The 18,646-nt window shown below is 43.0% G+C and overlaps 1 protein-coding gene across 1 annotated transcript in view; it reads left to right on the plus strand.

Moving 5' to 3' along the window:
- The window catches only part of LOC124616298, a gene marked incomplete at its 5' end in the record, with an annotated part of 117,637 nt that overhangs the window by 44,598 nt on the left and 54,393 nt on the right, over positions 1-18,646 (plus strand). Inside the window, one exon of the mRNA XM_047144601.1 lies at positions 16,894-17,157. Within this exon, the coding sequence (XP_047000557.1) occupies positions 16,894-17,157 (264 nt within the window). The remainder of the gene's footprint in view (positions 1-16,893; positions 17,158-18,646) is intronic.

Genomic DNA, 18,646 nt, shown 5'->3' on the forward strand with positions numbered 1-18,646 from the left:
TGAGTATATTATCCATTTTTTTCTGAAATAGTAATAATTTGTTTGTCTATACTTGTACATCACGTCTACCGATTTCCGTCCCGTTCAGATACTTCCTTCATGGTGCGTCGTCTTTTTTGTCTTAGACTGCTTTTACTCAATAGACGTTTATATTTACTATAAATCTTGCGGCAAGAAAGGAAGAATGATTTGATTGTTGGCGTTAATAACGATCATCCTCCTCTACCTGCTCTGCATTACTGCAGATGACGTGTCACTGAGCACATTTGTACTGTGCATGCAGTACACGTGAGGCGCCTAGATGTTTCCACTGCACTGTGTGGAATACGAAGGTTCTGTTATAGTTCACTAACCTACTGTCTTCAAGTTGATGTCCCCAACGCAGAAAACAGCACGCAGGTCATAGGTTCTGTATCTTCAGACTGAAACTGACTTTTAGCGAGGTTCTGTTCTGAAATAATGAATCACTTCATTGGGATGCCACTCGCGTATTTTAATATAGCCGCACGAGAGGACTACATGATCTTTATACAACACCTTCTGATACAGCAAAGTACATGATCAAACACAATGTTTACGAAAATGTATCTTTACACTATTTGTGGCACGTGTCTGTGCCTCATGACTACCGGAGTGAATCGTGTAATACTGAATACTGGCAAACACATCCTGCCACAGACAATATGTCCGTTCTTCTCGACTGCCTAATCCAGAGTGACGAACGGCCCGAAACACTTCGCGCGCCATACCAGAAAAGGCGTGACCCGAACGCTTCCGAAGTGCTTCGTCTGCAATTTCGTCAGTCTTTTGTTTTTTATTTAAATTGTTTTTAATAATTCTAAAATGACTGATTGATAGTCAGCTGTTGAGAGATATTTATATTAAAAAGTGAAGTCATTCCAATGAGTAGTTTAACTAATAATAATAACTATACTTTAACATTTTGGCGCCCTTGCTCCGAACACAGCAGCCAATCACAGAGCAGTAGCATTATGCAGGCGGTCTTTCTCACGGGAATGGTACCGAATCTATCATCTGTCACAGGTACCTCACACCACATTTCGACATCTATATACTTCTTGTATCTCCACTGCTCTGGGAACAGCTTCTTGGAGCATAATATGATGGCTGACTAAACCAGAAATATTCCAATCTATGTACACACTTTCAGCGTACTTCAACACAGCCTCCGTCCACTTGGAAGCATTACTTCCATTGTTGAAGATCAGACCCAAGTAATTCTGAAGCATATCTTATGAAACAGCCCACGCTGCATACCGGATTCAAGCTCTTAGGTGCTGTAGATCCATTACCTCTGTTTTGTACACCGTTGACTTTACGTAACCCACGCGAAGAAATCCAAATCAGACGAAGGCGGTAGAAGGCACTAGACAGTCTTGCTGAGCCTCTACCTATCCATCTGTTGGTGAATCTTCGATTTAGGTACCTGTACCTCCTTCCTACGAGAGCAAAATGAGGGGTTGCTGCACCCTGTTGGGCCACAGCAGTGTTAGCAATGTCGTCTTCTTGCTGTAGTGTGATTCCAGGAATTGCTCCAGCATACCAAGGTTTCCTGTAATTTTCGGTTTGTCTCTTTGCCGTTCAGTTACAGCATGAGGTGGCTCGTTGCATCTCAGGCAGCAATTCCGTTTATTAACTTTGCGACAGACGTGGTATGCGGCCTGATTAGCAAACATAATGTGATCCAAACATAATGTGATCGCTGCGTGAAGCTTCCATCAAATCATAACACACAGCTTGCGAGAAGCGTAAAATGGTTCAAATGGCTCTGAGCACTATGCGACTTAACTTCTGAGGTCATCAGTCGCCTAGAACTTAGAACTAATTAAACCTAACTAACCTAAGAATATCACATACATCCATGCCCGAGGCAGGATTCGAACCTGCGACGGAGCGGTCGCTCGGCTCCAGACTGTAGCGCCTAGAACCGCACGGCCACTCCGGCCGGCGAGAAGCGTATCTTCGTGGTCTAGTCTGTGAAACATCGAGTGTGGTACACTTGTTTCTTTACCATAAAGCGTAAAACTTTCGAAACCGTTGATTTTGGCATGTCAAACTCGTCGCTTAACCAACAACTTGATGCATTCGGACCTCTTTCGACTGCGTCTCTGATCCGCTGAACGGTCTCTTGTGGTACGGGAAGTCTCGTGACGAGCGTTTCGTTGGTAATGTTTCCAGTTCTTTGGAACTTACTGGCAAGTAACTACATGTTTATTCTTGTCGGTGGCGTCTTGTGAAATTTCCGAGTGTCTTCTATGTTACCTCCATATTAGATAAATCTCGCAATCCCCCACCAACAGCGCGCACGCATTCTCTATCGCACTAATTCTTCTTGGCTAAATTGAAAAAGAGAATGGCCCCCAATATAACAAAAATGGAGTATCTTGATGTATTACGTAGATACGTCTGTTATTTCTTAGAAATGAATCTAGATTTTACGACCACTCGGTGCTTCTTTTCATATGGAAAGAATTATTTGCGGATTTCTGTGATGATTAAGCCTTTTTTACAATCGAGTATACCTCGGGTCTTAGTAGGTAAGTGCCAGACGACAAATGCCAATGTTTCGTATTCGACTGCTAGTCGGTCCTAGGAGTCTGGGTTCAACACTCAGTCGATCCTAGGATTTTTTCTGTCACTTATTCTTCTTTTACTTCTGGCAATGTACTGTATACGTGAAAATGGTAAGCTGCACCATGGTACGGAGTGTACTTTAAACTGTAGATCCCCTGTAACTAGTTATGTCAGTTACTTGGTCAGAGGAAGGCAGCGGTTTACCACCTCCAACAGGACCACAACTACAGTCCGAATTACGAACGATGGCGGTTCGCGAAGGTCAAGGCACGGTCCTAAGCGACAGTTTCGGTACGGGCAGACTCGTTCTTTGCGCTTGAAGAAGCGTGTGTCCTGGAAATTATGTCTCTCGCTTGCTTATGAAGAATGTATCAATTACCACCACTATCAGCGATGACAACTCCCAATAAACGGAATGAAAATTCACTAAATAGCTCGCTGCGATCGTGTTTAATCCTCACATTTGCTACGACATTCACAATAGAGCGCTCAGAGCACTACTGAACGCTCATTGGCTGTCGGAGAATGCATGACGTACGAGGTGTAACGAGAATTTTTGTCTTTCTTAAAGAACATGAACTTTGTCCTTTTCAAAGTAATTCCCATCAGATATAGTATACTTGTACCGGCGCTTTTTGCAATCTTGGAAGCACTTCTGGAACTCAGTTTTCCTTATGGTGTTCATCTCCTTCAACGATTCTATTTTTATCTCATCACTGGTGGCAAAATGACGTCATTTCATGGTTCTATCAAACCTCGGGAACAGAAACGAGTCGCTTGGGGCCATGTCCGACAAATACGGTGGCTGAGGCAATGTAACAATTTTGTTTTTTTGCCAAAAAATCACGAACAAGCATTAAATTGGGCGGAAGCATTACCGTGATGCAGTTTCCACGTGTGGTCTGGCCACAATTCTGGTCGTTTTCTTCAGACTGCTTCCTGCAAACAGCGCATAACTTCCAGGTAGTGTTCCTTTCTGTATGACCATAAGGCAGAAGTCATGATGAACTAACTCATTGTTGTTGTTGTGATCTTCAGTCCTGAGACTGGTTTGATGCAGCTCTCCATGCTACTCTATCCTGTGCAAGCTTCTTCATCTCCCAGTACCTACTGCAACCTACATCCTTCTGAATCTGCTTAGTGTATTCATCTCTTGGTCTCCCTCTGCGATTTTTACCGTCCACGCTGCCCTCCAATGCTAAATTTGTGATCCCTTGATGCCTCAAAACATGTCCTACCAACCGATCCCTTCTTCTAGTCAAGTTGTGGCACAAACTTCTCTTCTCCCCAATCCTATTCAATACCTCCTCATTAGTTACGTGATCTACCCACCTTATCTTCAGCATTCTTCTGTAGTACCACATTTCTCATTGTCATCGAAGAAAACAGTGGGAAGAACCTCCATATATGATCGAATTTGTTGAATTTTTGTCCGTCTTAGCACTTTAGGCAGTTTCCACTGGGACGATTGGGTCTTGATTTCGACATCATACCCGTATACCCATGTTCCGTCACCTTTTATAACCTCCTTTGGAAGCTGCGGATCGTTGTCGACTTCATTCAGCAATTCCTGAGCAGTGTCTTTGCGACGTTTTTTTTTGGTAGAAATTCAACAATTTCGAAACAAACTTTGCTGCTATACGTTTCATGCCCAAAACATCAGAATAAATAGCTTAGCATGAGCCGAAGGATACCGTGGCATCACAGTCTAATTTATACAATCACAACATTCTCTCGTGCGAAAATTGTTACCGTCAGACAGTTGGGGCGATACTAGAATTGCGTCGTCAGCGTAATGTTTGGTTTTAATAATTTTCTGCAAAATTAACAAAATAGTGGTTATGTTTTTGCATTCCATGCGTCAATAAATAATCAAGAGACATGAATGATCGTAAATACATGTAAAACAGACGAATCACATTGATTCAGTGACATAAGCTACAACTTATTCACGAAGAAATACTTTCGAATATGTGTATATTTGCAGCTTATTCCGCTGAAAGCAAGAGAATATAAACACATATTTCATGTATGAGAAGCATATATTTCTGTTGCTTTCCAAGGAGTAGAACAAGGAGTTACGGGAGAATATGGGCTCGGTACTAGGAATAACAGAGGAGAAAGACTAATTGAGTTCTGCAATAAATTTCGATTGGTAATAGCGAATAACCTGTTCAAGAATCACAAGATGAGAAGGTACACTTGGAAACGGGCGGAAGATACGGGAAGATTTCAGTTAGAGTACACCATGGTCAAACAAAAATTCCGCAGTCAGACACTGGATTGTCAGGAGTACCCTGGAGCAGGTACAGACTCAGATCACAAATTAGTAGTGATGAAAAGTAGACTGAAGTTCAAGAGATTAGCCAGGAAGAAGTGGGGTATGGAAGTACTAAGGAATGAGGAGATTTGCTTGAAGTTCTCTGAGGCTACAGACACTACGATAACGAGTAGCTCAGTATGCAGTTAGGTTGAAGAGGAATGGACATCTCCAAAAAGGGCAATCACAGAAATTGGAAAGGAAAACGTAGGTACGAAGAAGGTAACTGGGAAGAAACAATGGATACTAGAAGAAATACCATTGGGTAATAGAAGAAATACTTCAGCTAATCGACTAAAGAAGGAAGTACAAGAAAGTTCAGAGAAATTCAGGAATACAGAAATAAAAGTCACTTAGGGATGAAATAAACAGGAAGTGTGGGAAAGCCAAGGCGAAAAGGGTGAATGAAAAAAGTGAAGAAATCGAAAAAGGAATGATTGTCGGAAGGACTGACTCAACATATAGAAAAGTCAAAACAACCTTGTGTGACATTAAAATGAAGGGTAGAAACATTAAGGCTGTAATGTGAATTCCATTGTGAAATGCAGAGGAGAAAGCGGATAGATGGAAAGAGTACATTGAAGGCCTCTATGAGGGCGAATAATCTGATGGCGTGATGGAAGCGGGAACAGGAGTCGATACAAAAGAGATAGGGGATCCAGTATTAGAATCAGAATTCAGATGAGCTTTGGGCGACTTATGATCGAATAAGTTAGTAGGGATAGATAACATTCCATCAGAATTTCTAAAATCATTGACGAAGGTGGCAACAAAACGACTATTCACACTGGTTTATAGAATGTATAAGTCTGGCGATATACCATCCAACTTTCGGAGAAACATCTTCCACACAATTCTGAAGACTGTAAGAGCCGACGAGTGCGAGAATTATCGCACAATCAGCTTAACACCTCATCCAAATAGTTGCTGACAAGAATGACGGAAATGGGGGGGGGGGGGGGGGGGAAGAAAATTGAGGATGTGTTAATGTGTTAGACGACGATCAGTTTGGCTTTAGGAACGGGAAAGGCATCAGTGAGGCGATTTTGACGTTGCGATTGATAATAGAAGCAAAACTAAAGAAAAATCAAGACACGTTCATAGGATTTGTCGACCTGAAAAAAGCGTTTGACTGTGTAAAATGGCGCAAGACGTTCGAAATTCTGAGAAAAATAGGAGTAAGCTATAGGGGAAGCCGGGTAATATACAATATGTACACGAAACAAAAGGGAGCAATAGATTGGAAGACGAAGAACGAAGTGCTCGGATTAACAACGGTGTAAGACACAGGGAAGTAGTCCTTTGTCCCCATTGTTCAATCTATACATCGAAGCATTGATGGAAATAAAAGAAAGATTCAGGAGTGGAATTAAAATATCAATGTTAAGATTCCCTCGGGATATTGCTATCCTCAGCGAAAGTGAAGAAGACTTACAGGAGTGTCGGAAGTAGTGAGAAGTAGCAGGAATGATAACAGCGAAAAACTTAGCATCAGGATTGGTGATCACAAACTAGAAAAAGTTAAGGAATTCTGTTACCTAAGCAGCAATATAACCCAAGACAGACGGAGCAGGGAAGACATAAAAAGCAGACTAACACTGGAAAAAAAAGAAGAGCATTCCAGGCCAAGAGAAGTGTATTAATATCAAACATAGGCCTTAATTTGAAGACGAAATTTCTGAGAATGTACGTTTTGAGCACAGCATTGTATGACTCTTGGTCTGTGGGAAAATGGGAACAGAAGAGAACTGAAGCATTTGAGATGAGGTACTACACAAGAATGTTGAAAATTAGGTGAACTGATAGGGTAAGTAATGAGGAGGTTCTCTGAAGAATCGGCGAAGGAAGGGATATGTGGAAAATACTGACAAGAAGAAGGGACAGGATGATATGGTAATCTGTTAAGACATCACAGAATAGCTTCCACGGTATTAGAAGGATCTGCAGGGGGAAAAAACTGTAGAGGAAAAGATTGCAGAGATTGAACTACATCCAGCAGATAAATAAGGACGTAGGTTACAAGTGCTACTCTGAGATGAAGGGGTTGACGTAGGAGAGGAACTCGTGGTGGCCAGCATCAAACCAGTCAGGAGAAAAAAATGGTTCAAATGGCTCTGAGCACTATGGGACTTAACATCTGAGATCATCCGTCCCTTAGACTTAGAACTACTTAAACCGAACTAACCTAAGGACACCTCACACATCCATGCCCGAGGCAGAATTCGAACCTGTGACCGTTGCAGCAGCGCGGTTCCGGACTGAAGCACCTAGAACCGCACGGCCACAACGCCAGTCAGGAGAGTAAAGTCACAAAAAAAAATCTTCTGGTGCCTATCAGCAATTTTTAGTTATTAAAGGAAAACAACATTATTCCGTAAATGTCTGTATGTTACAAGAGAACCTTCAATAAAGTCTGCTTACATGTGTCGTTTCTTACGTCTTAGCGTCATTAGGAAACTAAATAATGACGAACGTCGTGTCATTTTTAACTAATTGTCGATTTTTATGACGGTACAAACGTTCCCTATTGTAAAAAGTATGTTACAAATCAATGTAAACGATAATATTCGCTTTCGGAAGTGTCACTTGCTGGCCGCTTGGGGCGCTGCTGTCGCTGTGGGTAACAAGAACAAGGCAGATACAAAATGTTCAAATGTGTGTGAAATCTATACACACACACCCATGCCCGAGGGAGGACTCGAACCTCCGCCGGGACCAGCCGCACAGTCCATGACTGCAGCGCCTGAGACCGCTCGGCTAATCCCTCGCGGCAACAAGGCAGAGTGTCGCAACTGTTATGATAGTCTGTGCTGACATCATCTGCAACGTCTGTGATAGTGATTCTGCGATTTTCCAGAACCATTTTCTTTACTTCTTCCACGTTGTCGTCAATAATCAATCTGCTAGGGTACCCAGGGTGGTCGTCGTCTGCAACGTCTTCTTGACCCTCTTTGAAACGTTTATACCACTCGCAAACTCTTTTCTTACTCATAGTAGGTAACCTAAAAACCACAGTCAACATTTAGAATGCGGTGCTACACTGTATTCCATTTGTCAAGCTTAATTTAATGCAGGTTCTTTGATCCATCCATTTCGAAAGTAAAAATTCGCGTACAACCTTTTGGACTGTCAACAATAAACTAATTATTCAAGACAGCTAAAAATGCAAACATGCATCAGGAACATTTGTACCAACAAGATAATTTTTTTTTAAATCGGATGTACAAAGCCCGTAAAATTAAAAGAATCCCTTTACTTTTTGGTCACACGTCGTAGGTGCGCAAAACATGCTAAACTCGACCGCCATCGTTCGTGACTCCAATTGTAGTGATGTTCAATCCAACCTTTGGATTGTGGGCAGCTTAAAATAAATTGCTCAAAAAAGACTTTCCTCCCCCTGTATATTTGCTGATATGGGGCCCACGGAATACCACGATAAGGTTGCCCAAATCATCTCTGAACCCCCGCCATGTATCACTCCTGGTAAGTAAACTCGGCGAGAAGTTGGAAGCAGAGTAGAACAAGACTCTTTCGGCTAAAAGACTTTCTTCCATTGCTCCCTTGTCCACGTTTTTAAGGCTTCGGCACCATTTTTCCTGTTACGGACATTTGCTTCACAGGTGAGAGGTTTTGTGATTCCATCTCGCCCTGAAATTCCCTGCTCGTTGAGCTCCCTTCATGTTGTTTTGGTGCTGACAGGGTTCACGAGTGCGACGTTCAGTTGCGGAACGATTTTTGCCGCTGTCGTCCTCTTATTTTTCGTCACAATCCTCTTCAATAACCGTCCGTCACGATCACTCAACACACAACTTCATCCGCACTGTGCCTTAGCGGATGATGGTATTCCGCTGGCAGAGGGTACGTCCCGTTATACCAGTTATTAGGGTTTCTTCCCATTCCATTCACATATGGAGCGCTGTGCGTGCTGTAATTATTCTAATCTTATCCTCAAGATCCCCATGTGAACAATACGTAGGGGGGTTGTAGTATACTCCTAGTCACCATTTGAAGCCGGTTCTTGAAACTTTGTTAACAGACTTCGTCGAGATAGTTTACATCTATCTTAAAGAGTCTGCCAGTTCAGTTCCTTCAGTATCTCTGTAACACTCGCCCACAGATCAAACAGATCTGTGACCATTAGTGCTTCCCTTCTCTGTATACGTCCTATATTTCTGTTAGTGCTGTTTGGTACGGGTGCCACACACTTGAACAGTATCCCATCGGCCCCACGAGTGATCTGTAGCAACCTACTTTGTAAAGTGATTGCACTTCTCCAGCATACTTCCAATAAACCGAAATCTACCACCTGGTTTACCCACGACTGAGACTATATGATCACTCCATTTCATATCCGTACAAAGCGTTACACCCAGGTATTTGTATGAATTTGCCGATTCTAACAGGTCACACCAATATTCAAGAAAGGAAATAGGAGTAACCCATTGAATTACAGACCCATATCACTGACCTCAATTTGCAGTCGGATTTTGGAGCACATACTGTTCTTGAACATTATGAATCACCTTGAAGAAAATGACTTATTCATACATAACCAACACGGATTCAGAAAATATCGTTCTTGTGCAACACAGCTCTTTATTCCCATGAAGTAATGAGTGCTGTCAACAAGGGATCTCAGATCTATTCCACATTCCTCGATTTCCAGAAGGCTTTTGATACCGTTCCTCACAAGCGACTATTAATCAAATTGCGTATATATGGAGTATCGTCTCAGTTGTGTGACTATTCGTGATTTCCTCTCAGAGAGGTCACAGCTCGTAGTGATAGACGGTAAATCATCGAGTAGAACAGAAATGATATCTGGCGTTCCGCAAGGTAGTGTCATAGGCCCTCTGTTGTTCCTGATTTATATAAATGATCTAGGTGATAATCTGAGCAGCCCCCTTAGATTGTTTGCAGATGGCGCTGTAATTTACCTTCTAGTAAAATCATCAGACGATCAATTCCAACTACAAAATGATCTAGAGAGAATTTCTGTATGGTGCCAAAAGTGGCAATTCACACTGAACAAAGAAAAGTGCGAGGTCATCCACATGGGTACTAAAAGAAATCCGATAAATTTTGGGTATACGATAAATCGCACAAATCTAAGCGCTGTCAATTCGACGAAATACCTAGGAATTACAATTACGAGCAACTTAAATTGGAAAGACCACTTAGATAATATTGTAGGGAAGGCTGGCAGAACACTTAGAAGATATGCCAAACCCACTAAAGAGACAGCCTACATTACTCTTGTCCGTCCTCTGCTGGAATATTGCTGCGCGGTGTGGGATCCGTACCAGGTAGGATTGAAGGAGGACATCGAAAAAGTGCAAAGAAGAGCAGCTCGTTTCGTGTTATCGCGCAACAGGGGTGAGAGTGTCACTGATATGATACACGAGTTGGGGTGGCAGTCACAAACAAAGGCGGTTTTCTTTGCGGCGAGATCTATTTACGAAATTTCAATCACCAAGTTTCTCTTCCGAATGCTTAAATATTTTGTTGACACCCACCTATGTAGAGAGAAATGATCATCATAATAAAATAAGAGAAATCAGAGCTCGAAAGGAAAGATTTAGTTGTTCCTTTTTCCCACGCGCCATTCGAGAGAGGAATGGTAGAGAAGTAGTATGAAAGTGGTTCGATGAAGCCTCTGCCAGGCACTTAAGTGTGAATTGCAGAGTAACCATGTAGATGTAGATGATTCACTGATATTGTAATCGTAGGATACTATGTTTTTTCGTTTTGTGAAGTGCACAATTTTACATTTTTGAACATTTAAAGCAAGTTGCCAATCTCTGCACCACTTTGAAATCTTGTCTTTCAGACAATACTTCATTATAGATAACTGCATCACCTGCAAAAAAGCTATGGTTTCTCTTAATATTGTCTGCTAGATCATTAATATAGAACATGAACAGCATGGGTCCCAACAAACTTCCCAGGGGCACACCTTAAGTTACTTCTACATTTGACGATGACTCTCCATCAAAGGTAAAATGCTGTTTTCCAGAAAGTCCTCAGCCCAGTCACAAATTTCACTTAATATCCCATATGATTGTGCTTTTGACAATAAGCGTAGGTGTGGTATTGAGTCAATGCTTTTCGGAAATCAAGAAATACTGCATCTGCCTGACTGCCTTGATCCAAACCTTTCAGTATATCATGTGAAAAAAAGTTTGAGTTAGGTTTCGCACAATTGACGTTTTTGGAATCCGTGGATGACGTCATTCTGTTCAAGGTACTTCATTATGTTTGGGCTCTGAATATGATCTAAGATTCTGCAACAAATCCATGTTAAGGATACTGTACGGTAGTTTTGTGGACCACTTCTACTAACCTTCTTGTAGACGAGTGTGACCTGCGTCTTCTCCAGGAACTTGACACAGTTTCTTTGTTTTAGGACCTACGATAGATTACAGTTAGAAGAGTGGCTAAGATATCCGAAAATTCGGTATAGAATCGTTGGGCTTGAGACTTTGTTCGATTTTAATTATTTCAGTTGTTTCTCAACACCACTGACGCTAATACTTACTTCATCCATCTTTTCAGTGGTACGAGGGTTAAACTGTAGCGGTTCTCCGGGGTTTTATTTTGTAAAGATAAAGTCGAAAACGCAGTTAGGCATTTCAGCTTCTGCTTTTCTGCCTTCGGTTTCAGTTCCTGTTTCATTCACTAGGGACTGGACACTAACTTTGGTGCCACTAACAGCCTTTACATACAACCAGAATTCTTTGGGTTTTGTGAAGATCATTTGACAATATTCTGTGGCGGCAGTCACTGACGGCATCACGCATCGCTCTCTTGACAGCCAAACTCTTTTCATTCAGGATCTCTGTATCTACAACTCTGCACTTTGTTTTACACCTATTATACAGTAATCTCTGTTTCTTTAGAATTGTTTTACACCTATTATACAGTAATCTCTGTTTCTTTAGAATATCTTTAGTAACTCTATATCATGGAGGTTCCCTCCCACTATGAACATGTCTATCTAGCGCATGGTGAATTATTCTTTTAAACTTGAGCCATAGCTCCCCTACGTGCCCTTGTACACGGTATAAAGCTTAGATACGATGTCTCTTGAAACACCAAACATCTTGGCTGCCTTGGTCACGTAAGCACTTACCACACGAGCACCAACGATTTTCCCCACTTTCGAATTCACTTAGCTTCAAGATAAAACACTTGTAACTAGAAATAATTCAAAAGCCAAGATTGCTTGAATTATTTCTACAACAGAGTGATCGCTCCACTACGCACTATATGTTCACTGCGAAACACTTCAACTACACAGAACACGGTTGTGACCACGACTGGCGTTTTCAACGTATTGACATTGCATATGTGCCATTTGTAGTCAAATAATATAGCGCAGCTGCAGGCTCAGCTAGCATCTGCATTTATATTCAAGCATGTGTTTCTCACGGTGTTTCCACAGATTTATCCAACTGGTGTATGTAGGGTGCTCCCGTAAGAGCGAGTGGAAATGTAACGGGACATAGAGAATGGTCCACACAACAATTTGAGGTAGGGAACCTTGGGTCTGAGAAGCCAGCTTAAGAAGATATGGAAGTAAACTTGTCTATCTCATTGTCTAGCATTACTGATTTCCAGCATACTTGCAATAAACATGCATACAAAAATGGCTCTGAGCACTACGGGACTTAACTTCTGAGGTCATCAGTCCCATAGAACTTAGAACTACTTAAACCTAACAAACCTAAGGACATCACACACATCCATGCCCGAGGCAGGATTCGAACCTGCGACCGTAGCGGTCGCGCGGTTCCAGACTGTAGCGCCTAGAACCGCTCGGCCACCCGGGCCGGCGCAACATGCATACAAGTTTACGCATACTGTAGTGCTTATTTACAAGTACATTCTTTATTCCCTGCAAGAAAACAAGGAGAACAAGCCTGATTACTAGCAAGTCATGAAGCAGGTTTTGTTTACATTACTTGTCCATAAGGTGGTTCTGTTGTATCGTATTTACATTGTTCCATGACAGAACGTGCTATGGATCAACGACAGTCCCATTGCTATTTTGTCTAAAACTGACATGGTGAGACAGTGGCTGTGTACAATTAATGTAGGTTGCTTCTTTGTAAGAATCAACCTACATTAATTAACAGTCCCATTCATTACTCAGTGCTATTCAGAGACGTACAGTACAATATAACGGAGCGGTACCGCTACAGTTTCGCAGAACTCGCTGACATGCACCTTGTGGATGGGAAGTACGTTGCAAGGCATTCGCTGCTGAAACGTTGTATAGGGAACGATTTCCTAACAGGCATCATCCACCACGACGAGTGCTTACTTCTCTCGATCGACGAATGCGGGAGACTGGTTCATTGGAAAGGAGAAACGAGAAAACTTGCAACATGAGGAGCACTCACACATCCGATTTTGAAGAGCAGATGATGGAACGTGTTGCACTGGACTTCGCTTCAAGTACTCGTCGTAATGCACGTGAAATGGTCGCTGAACATACACACATCAAAAAAAGTTTTGCATCACCTTGGTTCCGAGAGTTTCGGAACCTGTACAGAAAATTGGAATAGAGAGCAACATAAACATCATTCCGCGCTTTTTATTGCTCATAAAAACCACACATTGCATGTTGTACCACCATACAGCGAGACCTTCAGAGGTGGTGGTCCAGACTGCTGTACACACTGGTACCTCTAATACCCAGTAGCACGTCTTCTTGCATTGATGCATGCCTGTATTCGTCGTAGCATACTATCCACAAGTTCATCAAGGCACTGTTGGTCCAGATTGTCCCATTTCTCAACAGCGATTCGGCGTAGATCCCTCAGAGTGGTTGGTGCGTCACGTCGTCCATAAATAGCCCTTTTCAATCTATCCTAGGGAGCTTTGATAGGGTTCATGTCTGGAGAAAATGCTTGCCACTCTAGTCAAGCAATATTGTTATCCTGAAGGAAGTCATTCACAAGGTGTGCATGATGGGGGCGTGAATTGTCGTCCATGAAGACGAATGCCTCGTCAATATGCTGCCGATATGGTTACACTATCGATCGGATGATGCGCGTGATGCAGACTATTGCGCACAGTTTGAGTCGTAACACGACGTCCTATGGCTGCACGAAAATAATTATTCAAGAGGGTGGGGTTGCCGTTAGGGTTCCTCCGAGCCGTAATCCGTAGGTAGTGGTCATCCACTGCGGTAGTAGCCCTTGGGAGGCCTGAGCGAGGCATGTCATCGACAGTTCCTGTCTCTCCATATCTCCTCCATGTCCGAACAACGGTCACTTTGATTCACTCCAAGACGCCTGGACACTTCCCTTGTTGAGACCCCTTCCTGGCACAAAGTAACACTGCAGACTCGATCACACCGCGGTATTGACCATCTAGGCATGGCTGAACTACAGACAACACGATCCGTGTACATCCTTCCTGGTGGAATGATTGAAGTGATCGACTGTCAGACCCCCTCGGTCTAATAGGCGCTGCTCATCCATGGTTGTTTACATCTCTGGGCGGCTTTAGTGACATCTCTGAACAGTCAGAGGGACTGTGTCTGTGGTACAATATCCACAGTCAACGTCTACCTTCAGAAATTCTGGGAACTGGGGTGATGCAAAACTTTTTTTGATGTGTGTACTAGCGTGTGACGAGTACTCCACGAGCAACAATTACATCTATATCAACCACAACGAGACCACGCAATGCTTGTGATTGGCTTTACACAAAGAGTCGCATTGTGTCAGTGGCTGCGCCAACAATGGATTGATGGACTGGATTTCCTCCAAATTGTGCTGTTTACTGACGAGGTCTCACTTGATTCTGATGGAATTTCAAAGAGCAGAAAGAACCATGGTGAGGTGAGAAAAACGCTCACGCTGTATTACAGTCACACCATCTAGTACGTTTTGCTGTGAATGTCTGGGCTGGCATTGTAGGCGACAATCTCATTGGGCCATATCTTCTTCTTGGCCATCTGTACTTGAAGAACGTAACCTTGGCTATTCGTTAGAGGATGTGGACACAACATGATGGTGAACCGCCTCACTTCAGTTCGTATATCTGCAACCATCTCAGTGGTGTATTTCCTGATCGCTGGGTTGGAAGGGAAGGTCCTATTCCATGGCTTCCGAATTCACCTGACCTGAATCCACTTGATTATTTCCTATGGGGATATCTAAAGTCAGCTGTGTATGGGACCCCAGTGAACACGGAGATGGAATTAGTTGCCAGAATTGTAGTTGCCTGTGATGTGATTCGAAAACCACCAGCGAAATTTGTCAGGATGCGTCAGAATCTTGTTCGTCGATGTCATGCTTGCATTGAGGTCGATGGCCATCAGTTTCAGCACATTTTGTAAGGTACGAGTGGTACGTTCACTTTGTCAGTGATGGTATTTGCAGTTAACTGTAACTAACCTGAATAAAAAAAGTAAGCAGTAATGTGTCTTTATTCCTCTTATCTCCTTAACCCTTTATTTGGCAGCGTTGCTCTCAAGCAACATCAAATTTACGTTGGCCTTATGGGACAATAAACACTTCCCAGTGCCTTTTACTGGCATTGTTGCCTCCAGGAAACGTTCCTTTACGCACTGCGAGTGCCAGTTGTTGTAATAGTTCAAGGTTTTCCACACGAGATGGCAGTTTGTGCAGTGATGTTACAGAGATCTCCTCGTGTGAGCAACAGGGGTGTCTTATTTTGGTTCTGAAAGAGTGGATTTCAATAATTTGGCAGTAATCTTAGCAGATTTTCTTCAAGAAATACCCAGAGGTGAGTTTACAACAGAAATATTTCAATCTAATATTGTTTTGAATTACGTAAATAGTATAAAACTTTTATGTTGCCTGTGAGCAACATTGCCCATAGTTGGGACATGTGTAATTAGTATATTACATATGCTTACGGCGGATATTCAAAACAATAAAATCTGATACTTGCAAGCTCATTTTCTGGTGTCCAACCACTCTCAACAGTAAAATGATGGGACAGCAACGAAAAAAGAAGAATTGATATGCCCTGTCCCAGTATTGTATGTCAGTACAACAAGCATATAGGAGGAGTTGATCTTACTGGTATGCTGATAGAGCTCTACAGAATATCAATGAAAACTAGGTGTTGGTACATGAGACTGTTTGGATTTATGCTAGATCTGAGTGTTGTAAATGCATGACTGGTATTTCGAAGAGAATCTCTGGACAAGAAGACTTCACTGAAGTCATTCAGGTCAGATATTGCCAATGGTTTGATGTTTTCAGCGAAAAGGAAAGTAGGAAGGCCCTCAATAGATGTAACACCACCACAAAAGAAGAGGAGGAAGCCAACAGCTCCGACTGTTACACAAGATGTCCGATATGATAATATGGAGCATTGGCCTGTATACGGTCCCAAAGGTCGTTGTCGTTATTGTCCATCTGTATTTTCTACAATCATGTGTTCAAAATGCAATCTAGTATTGTGCTTCGTTCCAAAGAGGAACTGTTTCCGAAAATTCCATTGCAAGAAGAACTAGAAGGGAAAATGAAACAGTTCTGTTACGCAGCAGGAATGCATAAATGTGTTTATAAATTAAATTATTCACGTGCAGGAAACCTTTTGCTTGAGGTTATTGGCAAACACTTTTTTTCTATAATATGTATAAATGTGGTCTACTGCTGGCAATGTTGCTTGTAAGCAACATTTCATAATTTTAAAAATTTTTGTCAAAAATTTCTAAAACTGACTGAATTGTATTTCTTTAAGCATAATAAATAAATATAAGTACTGAAATTTTTTTTTATTTTTATTTTCACCGTTTGCCAAAGAAAGGGTTAAGCTGGCTTCTCCGACACCAGGTTCCCTACCTCAAATTGTTCAGTGGAGCATCCTCTGTGTCCTGTTAAATTCTTGCAGACTCTAACGGATATATATCCTGTATAAACGTCATTATGACACAATAGCGGGAAACCGGCGTTGCTAATCGGTACGAGTGCGGCTGCTGTTTTCAGGATGGAACCAAGGGCAACGGCGGCTGGGAGCTGGTGGGTACGGACGAGGAGCGGCCGCCCCTGGTGCTGAGCGCCTGCCTCAGCTACGACGAGATCAAGCTGTCCGCACTGCTCTCCGTTTCCTCGCACTCCGTCTTCACCAACGACGGCTGCCGCAACAATCGCGGTGCTGAGACAGACGACGTCGGCAGCTTCCAGCGCCACGGAGTCATCATCGGGATCATTGGCAGCCGCCTCAGGCGCCCCGGCTTCATGGAGTATCAGGCAAGTGCGCCGTCTCTACACTCGAGCAACGTAAACACAAAAAAAAAATCACAATAGTCATTTACATTATTATGATGTACACCGATGTGCCAAAATAGATTGACGGAGAAAAATCGCAACGCCAAAAATAATTAATGATAGGGCAACACAAGCTAAAGAGCTCCAGGAATTTGGCATTAAATCCAAAGAAGTAAACCTTATTCGTAAAACGCACACAGGCACCAAAGTTTCGGGGTGAAATATCTAAGGCATTGAAAATAATACACTACTGGCCATTAAAATTGCTACACCACGAAGATGAAGTGCTACAGACGTGAAATTTAACCGACAGGAAGAACATGCTGTGATATGCAAATGATCAGCTTTTCAGAGATTTAAACAAGGTTGGCGCCGGTGGTGACACCTACACATGAGGAAAGTTTCCAACCGATTTCGCATACACAAACAGCAGTTGAACGGCGTTGCCTGGTGAAACGTTGTTGTGATGTCTCGTGTAAGGAGGAGAAATGCGTACCATCACGTTTCCGACTTTGATAAAGGTCGGATTGTAGCCTATCGCGATTGCGGTTTATCGTATCGCGACACGCTGCTCGCGTTCGTCGAGATCCAATGACTGTTAGCAGAATATGGAATCGGTGGGTTCAGGAGGGTAATACGGAACGCCGTGCTACATCCCAACGGCCTCGTATCACTAGCAATCGAGATGACAGGAATCTTATCCGCATGGCTGTAACGGATCGTGCAGCCACTTCTCGATCCCTGAGTCAACAGATGGGGACGTTTGCAAGACAACAACCATCTGCACGAACAGTTCGACGACGTTTGCAGCAGCATGGACTATCAGCTCGGAGACCATGGCTGCTGTTACCCTTGACGATGCATCACAGACAGGAGTGCCTGCGATGGTGTACTCATCGACGAACCTGGGTGCACGAATGGCAAAACGTCATTTTTTTCGGATGAATCCAGGTTCTGTTTACAGCATCATGATGGTCGCATCCGAGTTTGGCGACATCGCGGTGAACGCACATTGGAAGCATGTATTCGTCATCGCCATACTGGTGTATCACCCGGTCTGATGCTATGGGGTGCCATTGGTTACACGTCTCGGTCACCTCTTGTTCACATTGACGGCACTTTGAACAGTGGACGTTACATTTCAGATGTGTTACGACCCGTGGCTCCACTCTTCATTCGATCCCTGCGAAACCCTACATTTCAGCAGGATAATGCACGACCGCATGTTGCAGGTCCTGTACGGGCCTTTCTGGATACAGAAAATGTTCGACTGCTGCCCTGGCCAGCACATTCTCCAGCTCTCTCACCAATTGAAAACGTCTGGTCAATGGTGGCCGAGCAACTGGCTCGTCACAATACTCCAGTCACTACTCTTGATAAACTGTGGTATCGTGTTGAAGCTGAATGGGCAGCTGTACGCGTACACGCCATCCAAGCTCTGTTTGACTCAATGCCCAGGCGTATCAAGGCC

This window comes from Schistocerca americana, chromosome 5 (genome assembly GCF_021461395.2).
Source record: "Schistocerca americana isolate TAMUIC-IGC-003095 chromosome 5, iqSchAmer2.1, whole genome shotgun sequence".
Taxonomy (NCBI): Eukaryota; Metazoa; Arthropoda; class Insecta; order Orthoptera; family Acrididae; genus Schistocerca; species Schistocerca americana.